Here is a 23,088-nt window from a genome sequence, read left to right as displayed (position 1 = left end):
CTTCATAAAGAACTTAGCACCATTGAGCTGTTCAAGAATATACTCAATGTTGGGCATTGGAAACAAGTTTCTGACTATGAGCCTAGTGAGTGCCCTATAGTCCACGCATAATCGTGCGGACTTGTCTTTCTTTTACACAAATAAAATAGATGCAGCAAAAGGCGAGGATGAGTAACTAGGAAAGCTACCGCTCGAGTTCGCACTCCAATGTCTTAGAAAGGCGATGGGGGAACTTACTGAGCGGTTATGTCCCATGGACCAACTCAATGCGATGATCCTTAGAGCAGCTGGGTGGGAGCTAAGGTGGAAGATAACCCTTTAGCATAATATCTTGAAACTGTGCTAGGCAACCTTCCATCCTTTGCTTCAAAGGGGTTGTTGGCTAAACAGCAGACTACTGGCTATGGACATATATCAAAACACATTCGACTCCTTTTTTGATGGCTCTTTGGGCCTGGATATGGGAGATGAGTGGAATGTTGAGAATGCTCCTATCCGCGCGAATTAAGACAAGCTGAGGAACACCATCAACAATTGTAAAAGTATCTACCTCCAAACAGGAATGGGTGCATACTCCCTAAACCATTGAATGTCGAGAATCATATCACACCCCAAAAGATATGAGACAGACAATGAAGTCCCGCTGAAATGTGGCCTTCTGAAGCTTGAATTCAAGCTATTGAGCTTCTGGGAAATGTGAGTATGAAGACCAAGTCTGAACCCGTCTACGTCCAGATGATGGGGTACAAGTGTATGACTCATCTTTTTAGCCAACTAAGGAGAAATGGCATCCTCTGAGCTGCCCATATCGAAGAGAACAATGAACTCTTGTCTCTTCACTGTCCATAAGCACAATGAGGGCTTTCTTTTGCCCCTCAACCTCACCCTCTTGCTTATCGTCAAATACCACGGTTGGTACTGCGTTTAAGGCAGGTAAGAGTTGGACAGCATCAGTAGCCGATGTGGGAGGTGTGCATGAAGCTGTAGCGGTGGCTAGTGTGGAGGCAGAGGTCTTGGAGGCTTGTGCAGCCTGCCACTTGGTACAATCTTTCTTACCATGCCCCACATTGTGGCAGCCCCTTATACCACACTTGCTTTTCTGGTCGGAGATATCCACCAGTAATGCCCTCCATGGCCTTTTTCTCAAGTGTCTTCTTAGTCTTGAATTTCCCGTCTTTCTTGCCTCCTGAGGTGCTCTGGGAATCTTTCTTTGTATCCTTGCTGTTCTGAGCTCCCTTCCCTGCTGGGATGATGACTGTTAGGTGATGGCTGCTGTGGAGTTTGGAGCTAACCTGGATCTTCTTAGTCTTACCTCCGTTCAGCATCATTTCCTCATTCTGAGCGAGTAAGGGCTCCATCATACGACTATGGCTCAAAATTATGCATAGTGAACCTAATGTTTGTATCCAACCCCCTAATGAATTGTTTCAATTTATGCTCCTCGGATATCCCCAACTGTTGCGCTAACATGATAACTTTGTTAGAGTATGTTAGTACTAGAGAGAGTTTGTCGACCTCAAGCCTTCTTTAAACCTGTGAGTTTATGCAATCCACTTTACTTTACGAGAGAAAGAGTAGAGGGAGAGAAGATGAGAGTTGACACCAGATGGGGTCCCAATTACCCACTGAAGCACACACCCCCACCCCCCCTGCAAGCAAGAATATTTGCTTGTATTACTTTGGAGAACTTTGTACAATGATGATAATGATGACTGTGGACTGCCGAAGGCAAGGACGAGGAAGACCGAACGCACGCAAAACCATATGCTGAACCAATAGCACTATAGAAGACTCTATGAAGCCACTTATGCAAATCCAGGACTATTGAGGATATGCACATATGCTGGTTGAAGATGAGAGGATCTATGCTGCCTTGGGCTGAAGCACGGAGTGCTTGAGGCTGATTGCATGCTCCAAGAATCCTGAGGGATCTCAAGCACACACATTCTCTTTATCTACGCCAAGAGACCAGGAGGCGCCTTATATAGATATTCTTTCTGCTGGTCGGTGGTGAATATGCTGTTGTCGGCCTATTTTCCAGCCCACGACTAAGTAAAATACAGCATTAAATGCTATTTCTTTTCACACGTGGCGTCGAGGCTGCTACCCAACTGCTGGTATCCTGGCCGACTGGCATTTGGGTTGCCATGCTTGGATATGAGCCCTATCAAGCTGCCGACAGCATGCTTGGGGGTGGTATATGGTGTCTAACAACACATACATGGCAAACCCCCATCATGGGGTGACATATGGGCTGGCCCATGTGCACATGCCCCTACTTGATGATTTCTAATGCAATACATAATGCTAAGATTGACACCTATGCGCACTATATGATGAATTCTCCAAGTCGGTAAGAGGACCGACATATGCAGACTCTCTAAGGCTTGGGAGACTATCCTACGTAGCTCGTGCCCCGGACTAGGGCTCACAATGGGGCCACAGGTGACGGCATACGACAAATAATCCTAAAAATGGTATTAATGCTAATGTTACAGCAAATGCTGAGCCAGTGTCACATAGCACCACAATGCAGGGTACATGTGACAAAAGATGTAGTGGGTGTCCCAGCCTGCGGTGCCACCAAGGGTTCATCCCTGCCATGCATCAGGTGCTGAGGGTCACTAGCTGCGGCCAAGGCAGTAACCTCGGCCAAGTCAGTCTGCTCTGCCACTCCTCTGTTTCTGCTTCCGTCTATCTCCACCAGCGGCACTACCTGTCTGATCTCTGTGAACTATCACTCCTCCCATGGTTGCGAAGAAGGAAAGTGGGTGTGGGTTCACTTGCTAGACAATCAGGTTGGTGCTGGGAAAGTCTCTGCCGTTGCTGACAGCACTCTCTTTCACTAGATGACCCATCCTGTGAAATGCAAAACACTGCCTTGGGCACTCCATAAACTCCACCTGCTAGGGAAACGTTGAGATGTCCCAGAAGGGGATGGAAAATTTCCAAGGAGTGACTTCAGGCTGGGGACAAAAGGTTAAGTGGTAGGAATCCTACCATGCATTCCAATGTCTACGCAGTGGTGTTGGGCAATGCCACCACCTGCAGAAGATAACCTTGTGGTACTCTCTCAGATTGCTCCAGAAGAAACAGACTCAAACATGCAATCCCATGCAGAGAGCTGTGAGTTTAAGTCTAGTTAAAAGCTCTGCAAAAGGGCAGTCAGCACACTCAGGGAAGTTGAACTCCACCCTGAAGTAGCCCTAATCAAGGGGTGGCCCACTGCAGAATCGAGCTAGAGCAAGCACAAGAAGTGGACTACTTTGTGCTTTCCTTGCTGTTGAAACCAAAGATTTAGACGGGGCTGAGCACCTAAGCCCAACTGCGTGCAAGATTGCCAAAAAATATAGCAGTGTTAGCAGGCATTGTCCCGTATTCAAAGTGGTAATGAATTCTAAACTAGACTTCAAATGTGATGGCAATTGTTACTTGGCACAACCAATTGAATTAAAATCTTGTACTCCAACTGTGCCATTATAAAGTAGCAAAAAATTTGAAAAATTTGATCACAGACCTGAAGACTCGAATGGGGTTTTGTCGTGAAAGGAGAAACACCGTAAAGGGAAGGATAACTACAGAATGGATCAATAGACCACTCAGAACCGTTACAATGTACAAGCCCAAGGACTTGAGCAGAAGGCCAATGCTGCAAGCGTTTAAGATTGTCTTAGCAATCAAGGATGCAACTCCTACAGGAGTGACTAGGATCACGGCAAATACCTAGCCATTGGAAAGAAAAACAAAGCTTTAATAGAATTCACAAGCTCCTTAAGGAAGAGAAGCATGGAGACATATCATCTACAACTACATGAAACAGGGTGTGCCCATGAGATGAGAGCAGTGAAGCTGAAACCACAGTACTTACTATTTTCATCACTGCCTCATTGCAAACCTCAATCAGCCGGATTGCAACCTCTGCTCTCTCACCTGCACATTTGCATTGGGGAGATTAATAATGCCAGATGAACCCTTCTGGCCTTGTGCATGCAGGCAATGTCCAAAAATCCCTATGGAGTAAACAGCTTCTATATTCCTGGTGTCAATGCATGGGCTAGTCTCTCAAATTAGGTGCCGTGATGCAGTAGAGTGGAGTACAAGTACAAGTGGCACAGAACAGTGGTGTAAGCTTGCACACCGTAGTGGTGGTATTTGCATACAGTGATGGTGGAATATTCGGTTACACATAATGGTGGTGGTAGTTGCACGTACTGTCATGATGGTAATGATGCTCAACCACTACAATGTGTTCACCCAATGGTAGAAAGAAAGTTATATTAACCTCTAAAAACAACCGAAGGGTCTATGAGACCCAAAGTGTTACAGTATGTCCATGTAACTGTATCAGTGGTAAGGCAGCCATCCACAAGCAAGAATGCAAAAAAGTAGGTTCTACTCTGGTAATATGCTATATATAAGAAGAGATTAATTTAAGAAAGGGGCCAGGGGCCACCACAGTCAAGCTGCTCAATCTCCCTCAACCAAGTAATGGACTCAATACACAGACACCCTCACTCTCGACTTTTGTACACAGCCAAAAACAGGATCATTACACCTACAACAGTACCACTTACTCATAGCTTAGTATGATGATGTCCAATGAAGTACAAAACTCAACTGCTATCATGCTGCTCACTTTTGATACTCTCTCTTATGTTGCTAGCGTACCCCGTGACTGGAGTGGAAGATATTTCAACTTGGTGGTGGGGATTCTTTAAACTAGAGTAAAAAGAAAATTAAGATTAATGCAGCACACTTTGATTAATGGATTTCAGCATAGGTGGAGATGAGAGAGAAAAAGACAGCCATCAAATTGAATTCCACCATATTCCATACGTAGCCAACAATCCTATACTCCATACACAGCAGAAAACCTTACAATCTATACACTATTGCTGTATAGTAGAGACAACCCATCACCCACCCCCTAATCTTCATCTTGTCTCACTTCCATCATGACCCTCCACCTATGCATCATGGCCAGTTCATAATTTTCCACCCATCTCATCCGCATTCTCATCACAATGATGATTGTCGTTCAAAAAATAATCCAAAATACTTATTACAAACACGAGAGTCTACATCATTAAGCAAACCTTCATATTCTTCCTGAAACGTTCATATCACCTTTGAAATTCAATGATTGACTCCTCATTGTGTTCCATCCCCTTGATCTTCTTTCTCATTCTCATTTATCTTGAACCTTCTCACCAAAGCACAAAAAAACAAGTGCCCGCTTGATTGCAATTCAAGCCGCAACACATCAGACAATATTTGTGTCAGTGCTCACCAAAGCACATCCTTCTCACCAAAGCATGAAAAAACAAGTGCCCGCTTGATTGCATTTCAAGACAATATTTGTGTAAGTCCTTCAAAAGCTTGGGCCAAAAACGTTGCCTTTTAATAATCCCCATGAATATCTAACTACCTCCGTTCATTCCTGATCCACATAAGAAATATCTCCAAACTTGAAACCCAACCCCACAGAAATACACGTGCTAACCTTCTCCCCCCATATGCTGCTGGTCACAAAATCTAAGCCCTATGCACATCACCACAATCATCTCTCATATCTCCAAGCACACCAACTTCATAACCTGAAACATGCCCTGCATGCACACGGATTTTCATTAAACCTGTGTTCCACAAACCCTTGTCACCAGCTGTGTGCCAACTGACCTACTACTGCACTCAATTCCATGTACGATCAGAACTAATGAGGGCACGCTTCTCTCTTCTCCTTACGCGCATTTTTCCACTATGCTCCAACTCGCACACCCTTGCTGCCTTTCTCCTTTTATTATGTGCTGACGCCTACACGCACAAGCCCAAACATAAGCTACTTGATTTTATGTTGTTATGCGCTGAACCCAGTATGCCCAGGACTTGCATTAGTCTTCTCCCCCACCTTGTGCATCATTGGCCTACTCCTTCCACCCATGTAGCCTCTTTTTCTCTATATGTAGACTCTATCTTGTCACTCCTGTCCACCATCAATCTCTCTCTTGTAGCCTCTTTTTCTCTATATGTAGTCTCTATCTTGTCACTCATGTATGCAGAGGCACAGCATATAGTGTCATTAGAGAGAGATACACCACCATCTTCAGTGGACATCCCTCACTCCGCCAGATCATGGAGTCCGCAGACCACCATAGATTTGGCCAGTTCTTGCTAGAGACAGCACCACAGAGAGACACTGCTACAGACTCATACCACAGGGAGAGGTGGGCGACAGCTCCAGCTCACTGATTTCTCCCAGAGATCTATCCCAGTGCCTATTCTAACACAGGAGGGGGTTACAGTTCAGCGCGCTGTGGACCTCCGAGCCAGATGGAGACCAAGAGCACCAGGCTACCAAACTCCCAGACCACATCAGAGGGAGATCACAAAGATACGGGCTCGACATCAACACCATATCCAGGAGCGGCTAGCTCACTTACACTCACACCTGGAGATCATGCTCCGAGGTATTTTTGCCTCGCCATCGCCTATGTATCACATATTACACCCCCATTATGGTACTGGTTGGAGCTAGACAAATCTGCATTGCATTCTTGTAAACCCTGCACATATAGGTTGCATACTGAGCCTCTAGTAGTAGTGCTCCATCCATCACACCCCCCCACTAGCTCAGTACTTTCATAGTTTACTTCATGTTCATTTTGTCCTTTTTTTTCTGGACATCCAGAAGACATTGACAGAAGTACATTGATTTGTCTCATAGGTCGAGTTCGGCCTCTAGTAGACGTTAATACAGCTTTCTTTCTTTCTTTCTTTCTCTCTCATTAGCCCCATGCTTGATATTTTAGAGAGTGGTATACCATCTACTCGGAGCTGATGCTGCTCTCATGTTTCTATGTTTTTAGTATTCCATGATGAGTTTCCATGGACACTTTTGTATCACCCCAGTGAGATAGTGTCACATGCATCCCGCACTTGGATGCCACGTAGACATATCTGTACAGAAGGTGCAGGACCTGGGGTGGAAAACTGGTCCCATGTGAGCCCAATCCGGGACGAGTCAGCCAGGGTTCCACTCTAGTCGTCCGAGGTCAGGTGTGCATTGTCCTGCACATGCGTCCAAGGTCAAGTGTGCATTGTCCTGCACATGAAACAGTGCCAGTCCGTGTTGTGAGTCTCCCTTTGGAATGATGCCAGTGGTTGTGTGTGTCTGGTATAACACCGGATGCCAAACCACTGTGTAGACAAGTAGGGTTTGCATGTAGGAATGGGGCCAGCCCATAGGGCTGCACCAAGAACAGTTATCTGGGCATGGGGAGGTGTAGAACCACCCCCAAAGGGCCAGGAGGGCCTTGGCTGTGCCCACCAGCCATGGGATGGGCTGGAAGGGCTGTAGGCCAGCCCTAGGGCCTCTGGACAGGCAGCCGACAGGGCATCCAACCCTTAGAGGCCAGTCGGCCAGGTGTGGGGCAGCCCACACAGGCTGCACATAGGTGGCCAGCCCTCCATAGGTGTGAAGCGTAGGAGTTAATAGCATTAAATGCTAATTATACAGTCGTGGGGCTATTTTCAGTCAGCTGCCTGGATTAAAACCAGCCGACCAGCACACTGAAGGGGTATAAATACCCATAGCATAATTCAGTCCTAGATATCTCATAATTCAAAAGGTGCTACAACTACTCAAGGGCCTGGACAGCCAAGGGAGAAGCTAACGCAAGGGTGAAGGTTTGAAGGTCAAGGGTAGAGATCTATCTCAACCAAAACAGGTTCAGTCAGTCTTTTATTTTCAGATTTGCATCATTCTAATAAAAGCAAATACACCATTCGTGGTGGCGGCCCTACAGAGGGTATTCGAGACCCAATACTATGTCCTCTTCTCCCTCTCTCTCGCTCTCTATTTTTCTGCACATCTACATTCAGTTTTGTGCGTTAATTTCGTCATGACAAGTGTGCTGATTTCTGAGCATTGAAGTTACCGATCTCCCCCGAAGCTTCCGCATGTTACAGTGGTATGAGAGCCTACCTCAAGTGTAAAGATTCAATAAGAAACCAGAAATTTTTTCTCCCTCGTGTGGTTGGTTTTCAGACTCCGGTGGACCACCCTTTTCGGAGTGACTCCTATCCCTCGAAGGACGGTTGGTTTTCAGCCTCCGGAAGTCTGCCGCGCACACAGTAGATGGTCAGATTGCGCTCCGGAAAGGAGGTGCAATTTCCTGCTATGGCGAGCTTCGATGACGAGAGAGACCAAGAACCTTGGGACCAAAGTGCACCAAGCAGCCCAGCTAGGGCATCATGCATGAGTGTTAGAGATGTTCCAACAGATGGTGCGAGCAATCGCAGACCAGAGTACCAAGTTGGAAGAGCAGAAGGCGCAGATACTGGCTCTGAAAGAGTCGTTCTCCAGCTCCGCGTTTTCCGTCCCCTCCTTCCTCTCCTTTTGTATCCCAGATTCCAGATCCTCTACATAGGGACCCTCTCGAAAAGCTCACGACCGCAGCCGAGTTCGATGCTTGAGTTGCAGATGCATGCATTGGAGATCCGACAACGTCAAGACGAAGCCATGCAACGCGTGGAACATGAGCAATACCTTGCGGCTTTGGACGCAAGACTGACACCAGCAGCTTCCTCAAATCATTTTCCCAAGAAAATGAATTTCAGTAAGTATAATGGTAAACTCGACCCCAAAACTCTTTATTCATGGTTGCATCAATTTGAAGCTTACTTTGCCGCAGTTAGAAAGAATGATACTGACAGGGTGATCTTAGCCAGTTATTACATGGAAGGTGAGGCCATTCCTTGGTGGACCCAGTGGGCTCATGCCCACACCAAATTAGGTATGGCAGCTTATGTTTGAGACGAGTTTGTCCGCGACCTTAAGCAGCGGTTTCTACCGCCCCATTACCTTGAGTGACTAGAAGACGAGTTTAGGGGAGTGTGTCAGAACGCGCAACCAATCCTTCAGTTTGCCAACAGAATTTCGAACTTATGTTTGCAATTAGGCTTATCTGATACGGACAAGAAAGGGCAATTTCTATATGGCCTTGACACGCAAATCCAGTGGGAGGTGCATATGTTTAGGCCAACCACCTTCGAAGACGCATTCTTGCTTGCACAGAGTGTTGAAATGAAGCACAATGGTGGCAAGCCCAAGACTTCCCAGTCGACTACTCCCAAGGTTACCACCTCGGAGGGAAAAGGCCGGAACCAGACGGGGTCTTCCCGAGGACAGAGCGCGGGAGCCTCTGGCTCCAAGAACTCCACCAATGCGCACAAGCTTACTCCAGACCAGAAAGCGGAGGCAGGTAAGACTGGTGGCAAGTTGAGTGCTAAGGAGATTGCTCAGTACAAGGAGGAGGGTAGGTGTTTCTTTTGTCATACAAAAGGACACACTTCTCGAGAGTGTCTTAAGAAGACTACCGCTCCAAAGGCCACCGCCTCAGCCTCCACGGCTTCCGTTGTGAGCCCAACTCCCACACAGACCCCAGTGGCTATCCCTAGTTCTTCAAATCTCAATGCTTCAGTTGGAGCAATCATTAGCCAGGAGCTCGAAGATAAGCAGAAGGCCACCCATGACCACGAGTATGAGCGCAACGAATTGCTCAAGACCTTTGGCTACATAGGTGGCCAGAGAGTCGTTGTCTTGTTTGACTGCGGCAACATGGAGGACGTAGTCACGGAACAAGCCGCTCGGCGTGCCCGTTTCGTCCTGACTTCGGTGGACAAGCAAGTTGAGGGTTTTAGCACAAGCATGACAACGAGCGTCAAGTATGAAGCTCTAGGTGCTAAATTAGTCATTCAGGGCAGAGTTTGTGCGTGATTTTATGGTTGCCCCTCTTGTAGGAGCAAACGTAATATTGGGCATTCAGTGGTTTCACAAGTTCCTTCCTGGTGTCAAGTGGGACAAGCACACTTTCTAGATTAGTCGGAATGTGTCAAACGCCCCAATGACCATTAAGTGTGAGCCAGGAATTCCAAACCTTCCGCTCATAAGTCACTTACAGGCTAAACGAGCAATCAGAAAAGGCGCACATTGTGCGATGACATACATCCAGACTGCCCAGATGGTGGCCAATGCTTCCGAGAAGTATTTGACTCTCCATGAAAAGTTCCAGAAGATTTTTCTTTGGGACAATCTCCCTCCCCAGCTCCCCCCGTCCAAACCGGAGGACCACAAGATCGATCTCCTCCCAGGCTCGAAACCCCCGAGCAAATTTCCATATTGCCTTTCCAAGGCAATGGAATCGGAGTTGGACCGCCAACTCCAAGAATTGTTGTAATCTGGGTTCATCCGTCCCAGCGTGTCACCATTTGCAACATCGATCCTGTTTGTCAAGAAAAAAGATGGGTCTTCTCGTTTGTGTGTCGATTATCATGCACTCAATAAGCTGACTATCAAGAGTCGATTCCCGATGCCTCGAATAGATTATATTCTCGAGAGGCTGAATGGGGCCACGATGTTCAGATGCCCTTTTTTAGATTGTCACTTGTATTCAGCATGTATACACGCTTGACAGGGATCGCCTCCCACGACTAGCACTAGAGTCCTCAATGCAATTATACTGCGAGAGGGAGACGTTAATATAACTCTCTCTCTCTCTCTCTCTCTCTCTCTCTCTCTCTCTCTCTCTCTCTCTCTCTATTGATGTATTGTGGGGCTAGATACTTAGTTCTTTCTTTTCTTTTCCGGACAGTGTATCAGATGTCACATGGTTGTAACTTTGGTCTCATAGGTCACTTTGGCCTTTTGAAGACGTTAATATAACATTTCATTTCATTTCTCTCTCTCTCTCTCTCTCTCTCTCTCTCTCTCTCTCTACCACATGACATTCTACATGTGGTGATGATGGTTACAGATGCCCTTTTTCAGACTGTCACTTATATTCAGCATGTATACACGCTTGACAAAGATCGCCTCCCACGACTAGCACTAGAGTCCTCTATGCAATTGTACTGCGAGAGGGAGAGCGAGCGATTGAGACGAGCTGGATTGCCCTCCTCCTCAGCGACATAGCCACCACCATTACCAACACATGCATGGTACTTTGAGGTAGTCAAGTGGTTTCATGCACATGGCATACAGATGGACCGTCTCCCCCCGTTTCAGTATAGCCTGGATTCCCCCTACCTTGATCTCTCATGACAGGAGATCAACCGGATCATCCGATTAGATCTACTTGGGCTACACATACACCAGACATGGGTGTCTCTGTCAAAGATTGGTAAGAAGTGTGAGTTCTACAGAGATCACTTCTTGAGACTCTCCGAGGATGGATTCTTTGAGATACCGGGATACATACAAATACACACGTCACATGCTATGCGTATCGGCCAGCTCAGGGTATCCCCCCACCGCCTCAGAGTAGAGACTGGCAGAGCTGAGGATATCCCACATGAGGAGAGGACATGCACGGTATGCATCACAAGAGCAGTAGAGGATGAGGCCCATTATATGTTCAGTTGCCCAGCTTACTATGAGATACGGGGGAGATTCCACTGCCTCTTCCGAGAGGGATTCGGACCACTCACACAGATGATACAATTTGAGGATCAGAGGTGCTTGGGCATGTACTTGATGGAGCTTAGACGACACAGGGATGTAGTGTTGAGGCAGCATGCCGAGAGACAGCCCCAGCTCCTACAGAACACCTCACAGAGAGCCATCACAGATTTCTTTGTGGTACACACATCCACATCGGAATCCATTGCCCACAATAGTTCCTCTACTACGACATCAGAGCCCACCACCCGTCCCCACGCTCCAGCTCCACGCCCCAAAGGAGTTCTTAGCGAGAGAGCTCGATCCATTCTGCAAGCCAGACATCCCCGACCCAGAGCATCAGGACCCTCCACCACACAGAGATGGATTCGTGAGGTTCTCCGTCGACATGACACGCTCCCATCACAAAGGCTTGACATTCACTCCATCATCAGATCGGTTTTGGCCAAGGCGGGTATCGTCATTAGCTGATCACAGCATATCTCACTCTACACAGCATCATTTGTTGATCACATGTACTGTCATATGTTCTCATTTTACTTTTTCTTTCAGTTTTCCATGGCTCAGTATATCCATGGTACCATTGTATTACTTTTGGTCTCATAGACCCTTGGGGTCTTCCGTAGATGTTAATATAACTTTCTTTCTTTCTCTGTGCATAAAGTATCACAGTCCTCTTTTGGTGAGTTGCCTGCTTGCAAGCCAATTACTCGCACATGTAGAGACCTAGATTGGCGACACTTCTCTTCCTCAAGCATGGCCGTCATGATGGATGTGGCATTCGGGGTGTGGATTGTTTAATGTACAAACAGCTGCAAGCTGAGATGCGACAAGAGATGGAAGCATGGAAGGACGCATGCCTAGCTGCATGCATGGAGAAATGTACGGAATTATGCAAGGAAGAGATGCACAAGCATGGCAAAGAGGAGAGAGTTAGCTACACAAGAAGCCCTTGCTCTAGAGATTGCCCAGTTGCGAGACGCCAATGCCAAACTTGAGGCGGAACTAGAGAAGGCTAAAAAGGCAATCACAGCAAAGATTCAAGAGGCCATCAGGATTCCGAAAGGAGCATGGAGGCCTCCGAAAGACATGGAAGCAACCAAAGAAGAGGTTGGAGAAACCTCCAAATGGGTTGAGGTTGTGAAAAAGCAAAAAACAATCCACACCCCGAATGCCACATCCATCATGATGGCCACGCTTGAGGAAGAGAAGCGTCGCCAATCTAGGGCTCTACATGTGCGAGTAACAAGCTTGCAAGCAGGCAACTCACCAAAAGAGGACAGTGAGACTTTATGCAGACAGATGGGCCTCACTGACACCCCTTTTGTAGATGATTGGCGAGCCGGGAAGGACTTGGCGAGGGAGAGGCCTCTCCTCCTCGAGTTCAAAGATACAGAGTCCCGTTTGGCTTCTTGAAGAAGAGGGCCACCCTTTGAATGAAACCGGCCTTCAAAAACTTGACGGGCGGTGATGAGCACACTTAATCACACTTAAAAACTCTTTACGAACTGGAATAATAAATTTGGAAGAAGAAGAAGAAAAATAGGTGGAGCTGGAGTGCTCCTACACAAGAGACCAATTGGCCCCAAAGCGTGGCGCCCCCGCATGTATTTATTTATCACTTGAAGTCGGCGTAGCCCTTGTACAACTCCCGAGAAGATATCTCCTTGCTTCACGTGGAGAAGTCTTCTTGAAACTTTCACCCAGGATTTGTGTTGTTGGATACAAGAGCCTTGGCCCCCTTTTTATACAAGTTTCGGGGTGAAAAGCATAACTTTTCCCCCTTTTTAAAAAAACTCCTACGAGTGCTTTTCATTATTATTTATTTATATATATATATATAAATTACATGGCGATTGCGTTTTTGGGATTCCACGCTGCCTTTCTTCGCGTTTTTGGGATTCCACGCTGCCTTTCTTCGCGTTTTTGCTGCCCGGCGTTTCTCTTGCGTTTTGGGGATTCGCATGTGCGCTAGCTCGCCTGCTTGAGTTGCCTCACGTGTGCCAGCTAGTCCAGCCGCCTCACGTACGCCAGCTCGCCTGCAGTACAACTATTTCTGCCACGTCAACTGCCTCGTGCCATGTCAGCCGCCTGTGCCACGTGGCAACGCCACATCACCTGCTGCGTTGGCTGCTGAGTGGGTATGCTTGGCCACCTCAACACTGTGACCCGGCTGCCCCTTGCTGTACTGGCTGCAACACGGTAAGAGAAATACCCAAAAACAGATACATGCACATGTACAAACATATGAGCATGCACACACATGTACACACTTTTTTTTTTTAGTGGAATCATAATTATATTAGATTTACAAGATGACTATCCAAAGTAAATAGTCCCAAAGTACATCAACTGAAGATGTCAATATAAGACATATATACATCATGATCTATTTGGTCAACCTGCATGCAATCGAAGAAAGATTGATGCAGGGAGTACCGAAAAAAAGAAAAAGCAGAAAAAACCGCATCACCGAAAACTGCATGGTTGCGAACTTTCCATAGTGTCCATAAAGCCCAGTAGCGCACCCATGAGAAGAAAAGAGAGAACTCTGGTCTGGGCAAATGAAGACCAAATAGCCAGAAAAACTTTCCAAATATCATATTTGGAAATCTAGCCCGCAGAAGCTGGATGAGAGGAAGAAAAAACTGACGAGAAGAAGGACAGCTCCAAAAAATATGAATGACTGTCTCCCTGGAAGCAGAGCATCTATGGCAAGTGGATGAGGATATATGTCTGCGTGCCAGAAACTGTCCCGAGGGAATAACAACCAAAAGAACGTGCCATAAAAAGAGCTGTTGTCGAAGAGGAAGCTTCGACTGCCAAAGAGATCGCAGTCGTCTTTTCCACCACCAAGATGACCGATGCATATGCCAGAAGAGATTTGCCCGTTCAAAAACCCAAGGCAATGGCAACAAATGTTTATACAGACCAGCAACTGTAATATCAGACAGCCTCAAGGGATGGCATGAAGAATCAAAAGAGGAGATAGTCCAATCCTGCAGGCGATCTCGAATTTCCAACAGTGGAATCGGCAAAAAAGGCTGAAGCATCTGAATTATATCACGCCAAAGACGACGATAATGAGGTCCCATGCCATAATGTGCAGCAGCCTGTGGAAAAGAAAGAGGGGAGCCATCAGGATGGATGACATCTCCCACAGAGATAACACCCTTTGAGTGGAGAAAATATGAACGCCGGGGTTCTTGCACCGCCAGGGGAACTGAAAATGCTTTGGACCAGTGGATGCTCTCAGTGCGGAGAGAGTTGCCTTGTAAGGAGCCGCGACCATTCCATTTTAAATTTGAAAGGACAAGCTTCCAATCAGCAAGTAATCCAGAAATGAGAGGACAGCCCTTAATTTTGCCAGTAATGTAACCAAGAATAAAATCCCAATGAGTAGGTTGCCAATGGCCAAAAGCGGAAGTCGTCAAATGAAGTAACAAATGACGGATCATCGCTGTCCAAGGCTGAGTGCCTTCCAGAAATTGAAGCATCAGTTTACCTCTGTGGGCAAGAATATGCACCTGTAAATTAAGGATATTTAAGCCTCCATGCATTTTAGGGATGCACAAACGATTTGCCGAAAGCAAACGTACACTCTTTTTCCCTTGCTTCGACCTCCAGAATATCTCAAAGATGGTGGACATAAATAATTTCAGCTCCCCCTTAGAAAACCTGATGAGAGGAAGGTAGAACTGAATATAAGCAACCAAGATGGATTGGAGAATCCGTAAACGAACATGCAATGGCCATGTTGCAAGTTTTCAGTATTCCAACTTTTTCTTGAGCTTTGCCAAGACCCAATCTGTTTGTTGACGGCGAGTGACTGACCATCCCAAAGGATATCCCAAATGCCTAATCAAATGAGTGGAGTGAACTATTTCTCCTAGCCATAGCAAATTATGCCACTGTTTTGAATGCAGAGGCAACAATTTAGATTTCTGAAAATTGATTTCTAGGCCAGCCGCAAGGGCAAACAAAGAAAGAGCCTGCATCAAAGTAGAGAGATCCTGATGTCACACACATGTACACACACACACCAAGCATGTATCTGCACCCACATATGTGTACAAACTTACACATGCACATACAAAGTAAAACATGATCAGTCAATGTTAAACATGCTTAAACATAATCACAGTACTTAAGAAAAGAGGTAAAATACTCAGTCCTGTAACATACCCCCCTCTTAAAACAAAGCAATCATCCTCGATTGTTCAGTCATAAGATCTGCCAAACTGAAACAGAACCTAAGAGACCAATGAGGAAAAGTCCTGCCAACTGAAACAAAACATCTGAATAACATAAAAGAAGAGCATCCACCTCATGAATAGTCATATCCCCCTGGATGCTTTACCTGCTCTGCTCATGGCCATCCCACAGGATCCACGATCAACAATACATCATGAACATGAGTAAACACTGATGCATATCAAATTAAAGTCTAGAATAGGCGTCCCCATTCTCTCAAAAGATCCGTATATCCATGAATCAAACCATGTGACTAGTACACATATATCATAGAAATCCCATAGGCAGATATACTGTCATTTCAGTATCTCGGGTGTGCTGATAAGAACACCAAGCGACTTCTAGATCTCATCCAAGTGAACTCTGTGACAAGGAAGCGGAGTCACCCCCCTCTTGAGAAACAGGTAATACTCAAGAATCCACATCTGAACCTGTTGAAGCACTTTCTAAGGTAGGCTCCAAACCAAAAGCCTCGAGGTAAAGTTTTAGTATCCTCGATGAATCTGCCAAGTCACCCTCCTCCATCCACTTCGAATCCATAGGTGAATAGTTCACCAATTTCACCAGATATCGACGTGAAAATTTTCCTCCGACTTTTTTTTCTTTATGTGCCAAAATCTATTCCGGTTGAAGAATCTCATCTAGTTCATCGACTTCTGGTTGTGGCTCATCAACCTGAACTGTAGGCATCTCACCTCTGAAAGGTTTAAGAAGACTCACAAGGAATGCATTATGAATCCTCCAATGATCTGGTAACTGAAGACGATAGGAAACACCACTCATCTTCTCAATCACCTGAAAAGGCCCATAGTACCGCATACTCAGTTTAGGATATAAATGTTGTTTACCCTTCATTTTCCTGAGTCTAGCCTTCTCAAATTTCAAAAGCACCCAATCACCCAAATCAAAAACCAATGATCGACAGTAAAGGTTTGCTGCTTTCCTATGTTTCTCGAGTCCTTTGAAGAGCCAACTTGACCTTCTTATAAGCCTCATCCATATTCTCCACAAAACGGTCTACCTCGAAGATCTTGTCTTTTGTATGCAAGATCAGAGGTACTTTCTTCCTGCCTTCCACAATCTCGAAAGGTGCCTTACTTGTCGAAGTGTGAATGGTGTTGTTGTAAGCAAACTCTACCAAAGGAAGATACTTTTCCCACTGCTCCTTATGATCCGAAACATAATACTTTAGAAGATCCAATACAACTGAGTTGGCAATTTCTGATTGCCAATCTGTTTGTGGATGAAAAGACGATGAGAACTTCAACAAAGTCTTCATGTTCTCGAACAATGCTCTCCAAAATAAACTCATCATTCGAGGATCTCGGTCACTAACAATAGATGTGAGCATCCCATGGTACTTGAAGATATTTGTCAAAAATATCCTCACCATTTGCTCTGCATTAATCTTCTTCCTGACTGGAATGAAATGGGCCTGCTTGCTGAAACAATCCACGATAGTCCAGATGCCATCATTCTCACTCTTTGTCCTAGGAAGATCAAAGATAAAATCCATAGCAATACTCTCCCACAGTCTATCTGGAATAGGCAAAGGATGAAGTAACCCAGGTGTCTTTTGACAGTCATACTTCACCTTCTGACAAATGATGCAATCACGAACAAAAGCATCAGCATCCCTGCGCATACTAGGCCAATAAAAGAATGCCTCCAAAGCTTTCACTGTAGCCTCAATACCTCGATGGCCTGCATAAGGCGGAGCATGGCATTCTGTCAAAACCTTCTGCCTCAACTGAGATGTGACACACAATTTGTCATGCATCATCAAAAATCTTTCTTTGAGAGAATAATATCAACTCACTCTCCTTCAGTCAAACAATCAAAAATCCGCTCAAAATCTGCGTCATGAGCATACTGTTCTCACATATCATCAAGTTCATGATGAAAGATAATAGAGACGGCGGCCACATGTGGTTTCCTAGACAAGGCATCCGCAACCACATTCTTTTTGCCATCCACATGAACAATCTGAAAGTGAAACATGGACAGAAAGTTAGCCCATCTCATATGCTTCTCTAAGAACTTCGTTTGAGTAAGGAAGTATCGTAGAGTCTGATGATCACTCTGAACAATGAAATCAGCCCCAAGAAAGTAATGCTTCCAAGTAAAAAGAGCATGAATAACCGCAAGAAGCTCCTTCTCGTATACTTGTAGATTCCTTTCTGCTGGTGACAAAGTTCTACTCTCATAAGCAATAACATGTCCATCCTGCATAAGAACAGCTCCAATGCTATTCCCACATGCATCACACTACACCAAAAAAGGCTTATGTAGATCTGGTAGAACCAAAACAGGACCAGTGGTAAGCTTTTCCTTAAGTTTGTCGAAGGCTTCTACTTCCTTCTCTGTCCATCGAAATTTTACATCCTTTTTGGTCAGGTGATGTAAAGATGAAGCAATTTCTACAAAGAATCGGAAGAGCTCGGCCGAATCAACCCTTTGTCCAACAGATCACGCACTTGGCTCATTATCTCTTCTTGTTGGGCTGCACTCACCCTATAGGGTGGCTTATTCGGTGGTGAACTTCCAGGAATCAAATCAATCGCATGATCCTCAAGCCTAGCAGGCGGCAACTCCCCTGGCAGCAAAGTTTCTAAAAAACAATCTTGAAAACTTTTGAGAAAATCCATTCTTTCCTTGTCCAACTCAAACAGGTTGGAATTTGTGGTATCCTGATTCTCTTTAACAAACACTTAGTAAACAGAAAGATGTTTCTTTATTAAACGAGAAATGGCCGAGGCCGATACATCAGGAATAGATTCTCCTTTACGCTTTACATCAAGAGTGTGTTCCTTATTCTTGTGAGTGAGAGAGTGATTTTCCTATTGAAAGTATCCACCACCGCTTTAACTTTATGGCACGAAGGCATACCCAACAAAACATCACAACCCTCCAACAGCATAATGTAGAAATCATCCTCTCTGTCCGTGTAAGTCTGCACACTGAGACGCAGTTTTCCAATGATCAGTGTAACCTCAACCGAATGTCCAGGACAAGCCAAAGTAGCCTCATGCAACACACCCATCTCTTCTGGTTTGATGCCCAACTTTGCGGCAAGCTCGGGGGTGATGAAGTTTGCATGAGCCCCAGGATCGAAAAAGATCAAAACCTCCTGATCTCGAAGTCTTCCCCATGCTCTGCACAACTCTGAAGATGCGTCCCCTTGCTTCAACCCTATCAAGTCAGGTACCAGTCCACCAGACAGTTTCTGTTTCTTTGCTTTAGGCTCTTCCTGTGAGTCATCTGCGTTTTTAAGTGCGCTCTTCGGACACCTATAGTACCGATGTCCCTCTTCTCCACAAGAGAAACATTTATATAAGTTCTTTCTTTTCTTCATTTGTTCGTTGAGGTAAGGGCTGAAATTTCCTCTTCTTGGATTGCCCCTTCTCTCGTGGTTCAGTGTCTTTGTTTGACTCCTTTGCTTCTTTAAATGCTTTCTTTGAGAAAGAAAGAAAGAAAGCTGTATTAACGTCTACTAGAGACTGAACTCGACCTATGAGACAAATCAATGTACAACTGTCAATGTCTTCTGGATGTCCAGAAAAAAAAAAAAAGAGGACAAAATGAACATGAAATAAAGTATGAAAGTACTGAGCTAGTGGGGGAGTGTGATGGATGGAGCAGTACTACTAGAGGCTTAGTATGCAACCTATATGCGTAGGGTATACAAGAATGCAATGCAGCTGTCTAGCTCCAACCAGTACCATAATGGGGGTGTAATATGTGATACATAGGCGATGGCGAGGCAAAAATACCTCGGAGCACGATCTTCGAGTGTGTGTAAGTGAGCTAGCAACTCCTGGATATGGTGCAGATGTCGAGCCCGTATCTCTGTGATCTCCCTCTGATGTAGTCTGGGAGTCTGGTAACCTGGTGCTCTCGGTCTCCGTCTGGCTCGGAGGTCCACAGCGCGCTGAAGTGTAACCCCCTCCTGTGTCAGGGTAGGCACTGGGATAGATCTCTGGAAGAAATCAGTGAGCTAGAGCTGTCGCCCACCTCTCCCTGTGGTATGAGTCCATAGCAGTGTCTCTCTGTGGCGCTGTGTCTCTAGCAAGAACTGGCCAAATCTGCGCTGGTCTACGGACTCCATGATCTGGCGGAGTGAGGGATGTCCACTGAAGATGGTGGTGTATCTCTCTTTAAAGACACTATATGCTCTGCATCTGCATACATAATGTTCCTCACTCTCAACCTCCTCCTGGCATAGTCTGCATATCCTCTCTGCTCTGGGGATCCGTGCTGCCCTACCTGCCTCAATCTCAAGCTGGTGTGATGACACTCTGAGCTGGCCAATCACCACTTGGACACTGTGAGGCATGTACACATCCATGTATCTAGGTCTCTGTATGAATCCATCCGCTAAGATACGCATAAACTGATCTCTGTAGTATAGCATCTTCGGCGGTAGAGGCTGACTGGGTGTAATCCAAGTCTCTTGAGTGTATCGCTGCCATAAATCCTGCCAAAGGACTCTGTTCCTCTCACTGTGAGAGAGCTGGATGTGTGGTGCATGTATATCATACTGGAAAGATAGCAGGTGATCTATGTCAACTTTCAAGACCATGGTGAGTGAGCCACTGTATCATCTGTGAATACCATGATCTCCTATCTCCACTCTCTGCGAGCTACCTGGACGCCTCAAAAGCTCTATGTGAGAGTCGATCTGATGGCATATCTCTGATCCTCTGTATGAAGAGGATCGTCTGGAGAGGGCCTATACTCGCATAGGAGGTGCAGCAAACTTCGTCCGGACAATGTCATGTGGGACAGAGGGTTTGCTGCGGATCATCCGTGAGAGCATGAGAATCTGAGGCCTCTCTATCTGAGACCATGTGAAGGTGGCGAGCCCAGGTGCCCATACTGCTGCAGCATACATCAAAGCAGGGGTGACTAGTGTGTCAAACAACCACCCCTTCGTGTGGGGCTCCTGGAAGTGTGCCTGATGACACTGTCTCTAGCATGGCCAGAGCTGCATACCCTCGTGTGAGTCTATCCCTGGCTGCCTCTACCATAGTAGATCTTCTTGGCGGAGTCGTAAATGTAATCCCCAGGTACACATATGAGTCTACCACCTCTACCTGTCCTGCTAGTGTGAAGATGGCCTGTCGCGTCGAACCGGCCCTGAGGTGTGGAAAATCATGGCCTTGGTTTTCCCAAGGTTCATTGTAAGCCCCCTCTGTGTGCAAAAGTCATCAAGTGCATGGAGATGGTGCTCTAGTCCCATCCGTGACTCAGAGACCAAAATAATATCATCTACATATAGCATAATGTAGACTGTGGTACCTGAGATGTCTACCCCGTCCCCACCACCGTGACCAATGAAGTCAGCCACCTCATCGATGTATAGCCCAAATAGTGTAGGAGAGAGTGGGCATCCTTGCTTCACACCTATGGTGCTAGCAATAACATCAAATAGCCCCCCGGGGCATCGTATGCACCCGAAGACCTGCTCATATAAAGCATAGATGTCCCAAACCATCTCTGATGGGATCCCCAATGACTGTAGGCGCTGGAAGAGTCTCTCTCGTGGCACCGTGTCAAATGCTTTGCGGAAATCCACAAAGCAGCAGTACAATCCCTTCTCCCGCGCCCTAGCCTGGTCAATCAGACATCTCAGAGTGAATATATGGTCAATACTGGAGAAAGCTCGTCGGAATCCAGCCTGCCCTAGTGCTCGCAGTCCCTCCTTCTCTGCATATGAGCTCAACTCTGCCTCGAGCACTGCGCCATAAAGTTTGGCCAATGTATGACCAATCATGATAGTCTTGTAGTTGCTGGGGTCTAGCATGTCTCCCGCTTTGTGGAGAGGCACGATGGTGTGCATAGTCCACTCAGCTGGTAGGCCCTCCACTAGTGCCCTATTAAAGAGGTGAGCAACAAAGGGTCCCAGTGTGTCAGCTGCATAAATAAGATGCTCACTCTATATACCTATGTGGTCAGTCGATCTCCCATGCTGTAACTGGCGTATAGCTCTCTCTACCATCGAGGCGGTAAAAAAAGTAGAGGTGGTAGGGCGGGATTCTTGTGGCTGTGGTATGGGCGGCTGCTGAGGGATATGGTAGAGGCTCTTTGCATATGTGTGCCATGTGTGTGGATCCTCAATTGGGGTTGACATTGATCCTTAAATCCTGACATCTGACCAGTAACAATGGCATATCCAGTTTGAGCATTTTCTATCATCTGAGTCATATTGGTGACGTGTTTTAATGCAACAGACACGAAGCTCCTTGGGTAATCCGAGGCAATACGTCTCTACCTGCTCAACCAGTGACACGGGCCTAAAGGATGTGACTGGTAGCAAAGCATCCCAAAATTTCTTGTTATATTCTTCCAGATTGCTACAGTCTCTGGAATCTAATCGATGCCAAGCCGTCATAACATCCAACTCAAAAGTCGGTGTCAACCATAAAGAAGAGAAGATTTGCTTGAACTCCACCCAAGTACTTGGTGCTATACCTTGATGAAGAAGTGTCGACCACCATTGAAGAGCATTTCCCTTTACGAAAGAAGCTGCCTTCCGTACCTTAGATGCCTCTGTGAAGTTACCACCAGAAAATGCCGTATCAAACTGTTGAATGAAGGTGAGAGCCTTCAAACGATCCTTTGCTCCACTAAAAGTATCAAACTTTACTACAACACCACCCTCTTTATAATCTTTTGGTTCTCGCTTGGAACAAGATTATCATAGGGATGTGGTTTGAGAAAAGAATTGCCCACAGCATTAGACCCCATGCCCATCATACCACCTCCCATACCAGGCATACCAAAAGCACTTCCGCCACCACCACCATAAGTTCCATACATACCTCCTGGCATACATCCATACATACCTGGCTAGATACCATAGCTCCCAGTCATGCCCATGTTGGGTACACCCATCATGGAATGAAAGACAGAGCCTCCGCCAATAACCAGGATGAGAAGTATTAGCAGGGTTTCCATAGGTAGGTGGGGGAAAAGAAGAAGAAGAATTAGGGTATGGCTGAAAATTTGGGTAGATGGGAGCGGAATGTTGAGGCTTAGCTTTCTTCCATGGTTTAGAATCAACTTTGAAGTTTTGTGGAAAACGTGAGTCCTTCGCGAGTTCCATTAATCCCTCCATCAAGCTCTGCATCTTTGCTTCATAGGTGGCATCATCATCTTCAAATTCTAGCATTTCGAGAGGTATTTCTTGCTCGCTTTCCTCATCTTCAAAGTAGTCGTCCTCTTCTGAAGATAAATCCTTCATCTCCGCACTAGTTCCAGCCATAGTATTAAATGTGTCTACCACAGGCTCGCCCTCTTGAAAAAGTTGACGATGTATCCCAGCAATGGAACCTTGAAACCGGCCTTCAGAAACTTGACGGGCGGTGAGCACA

At 46.0% G+C, this 23,088-nt stretch overlaps 1 protein-coding gene across 2 annotated transcripts in view; it reads right to left on the bottom strand.

Annotated features, from left to right (window-relative positions):
• The window catches only part of LOC147622360 (uncharacterized), a 149,022-nt gene that overhangs the window by 108,007 nt on the left and 17,927 nt on the right, over window positions 1–23,088 (bottom strand). For both annotated transcript variants that reach the window (XM_086823470.1, XM_086823472.1), the window contains exons 6-7: window positions 3,869–3,930; window positions 3,518–3,723 (exon numbers count right to left, since the gene is read on the bottom strand). In XM_086823470.1, the coding sequence (XP_086679596.1) occupies window positions 3,518–3,723; window positions 3,869–3,930 (268 nt within the window). The remainder of the gene's footprint in view (window positions 1–3,517; window positions 3,724–3,868; window positions 3,931–23,088) is intronic.

Source organism: Cibotium barometz, chromosome 29 (genome assembly GCF_041138505.1).
Source record: "Cibotium barometz isolate CiBa-2024 chromosome 29, ASM4113850v1, whole genome shotgun sequence".
Lineage (NCBI taxonomy): Eukaryota > Viridiplantae > Streptophyta > Polypodiopsida > Cyatheales > Cibotiaceae > Cibotium > Cibotium barometz.
This window is presented reverse-complemented; position numbering and strand designations above follow the sequence as displayed.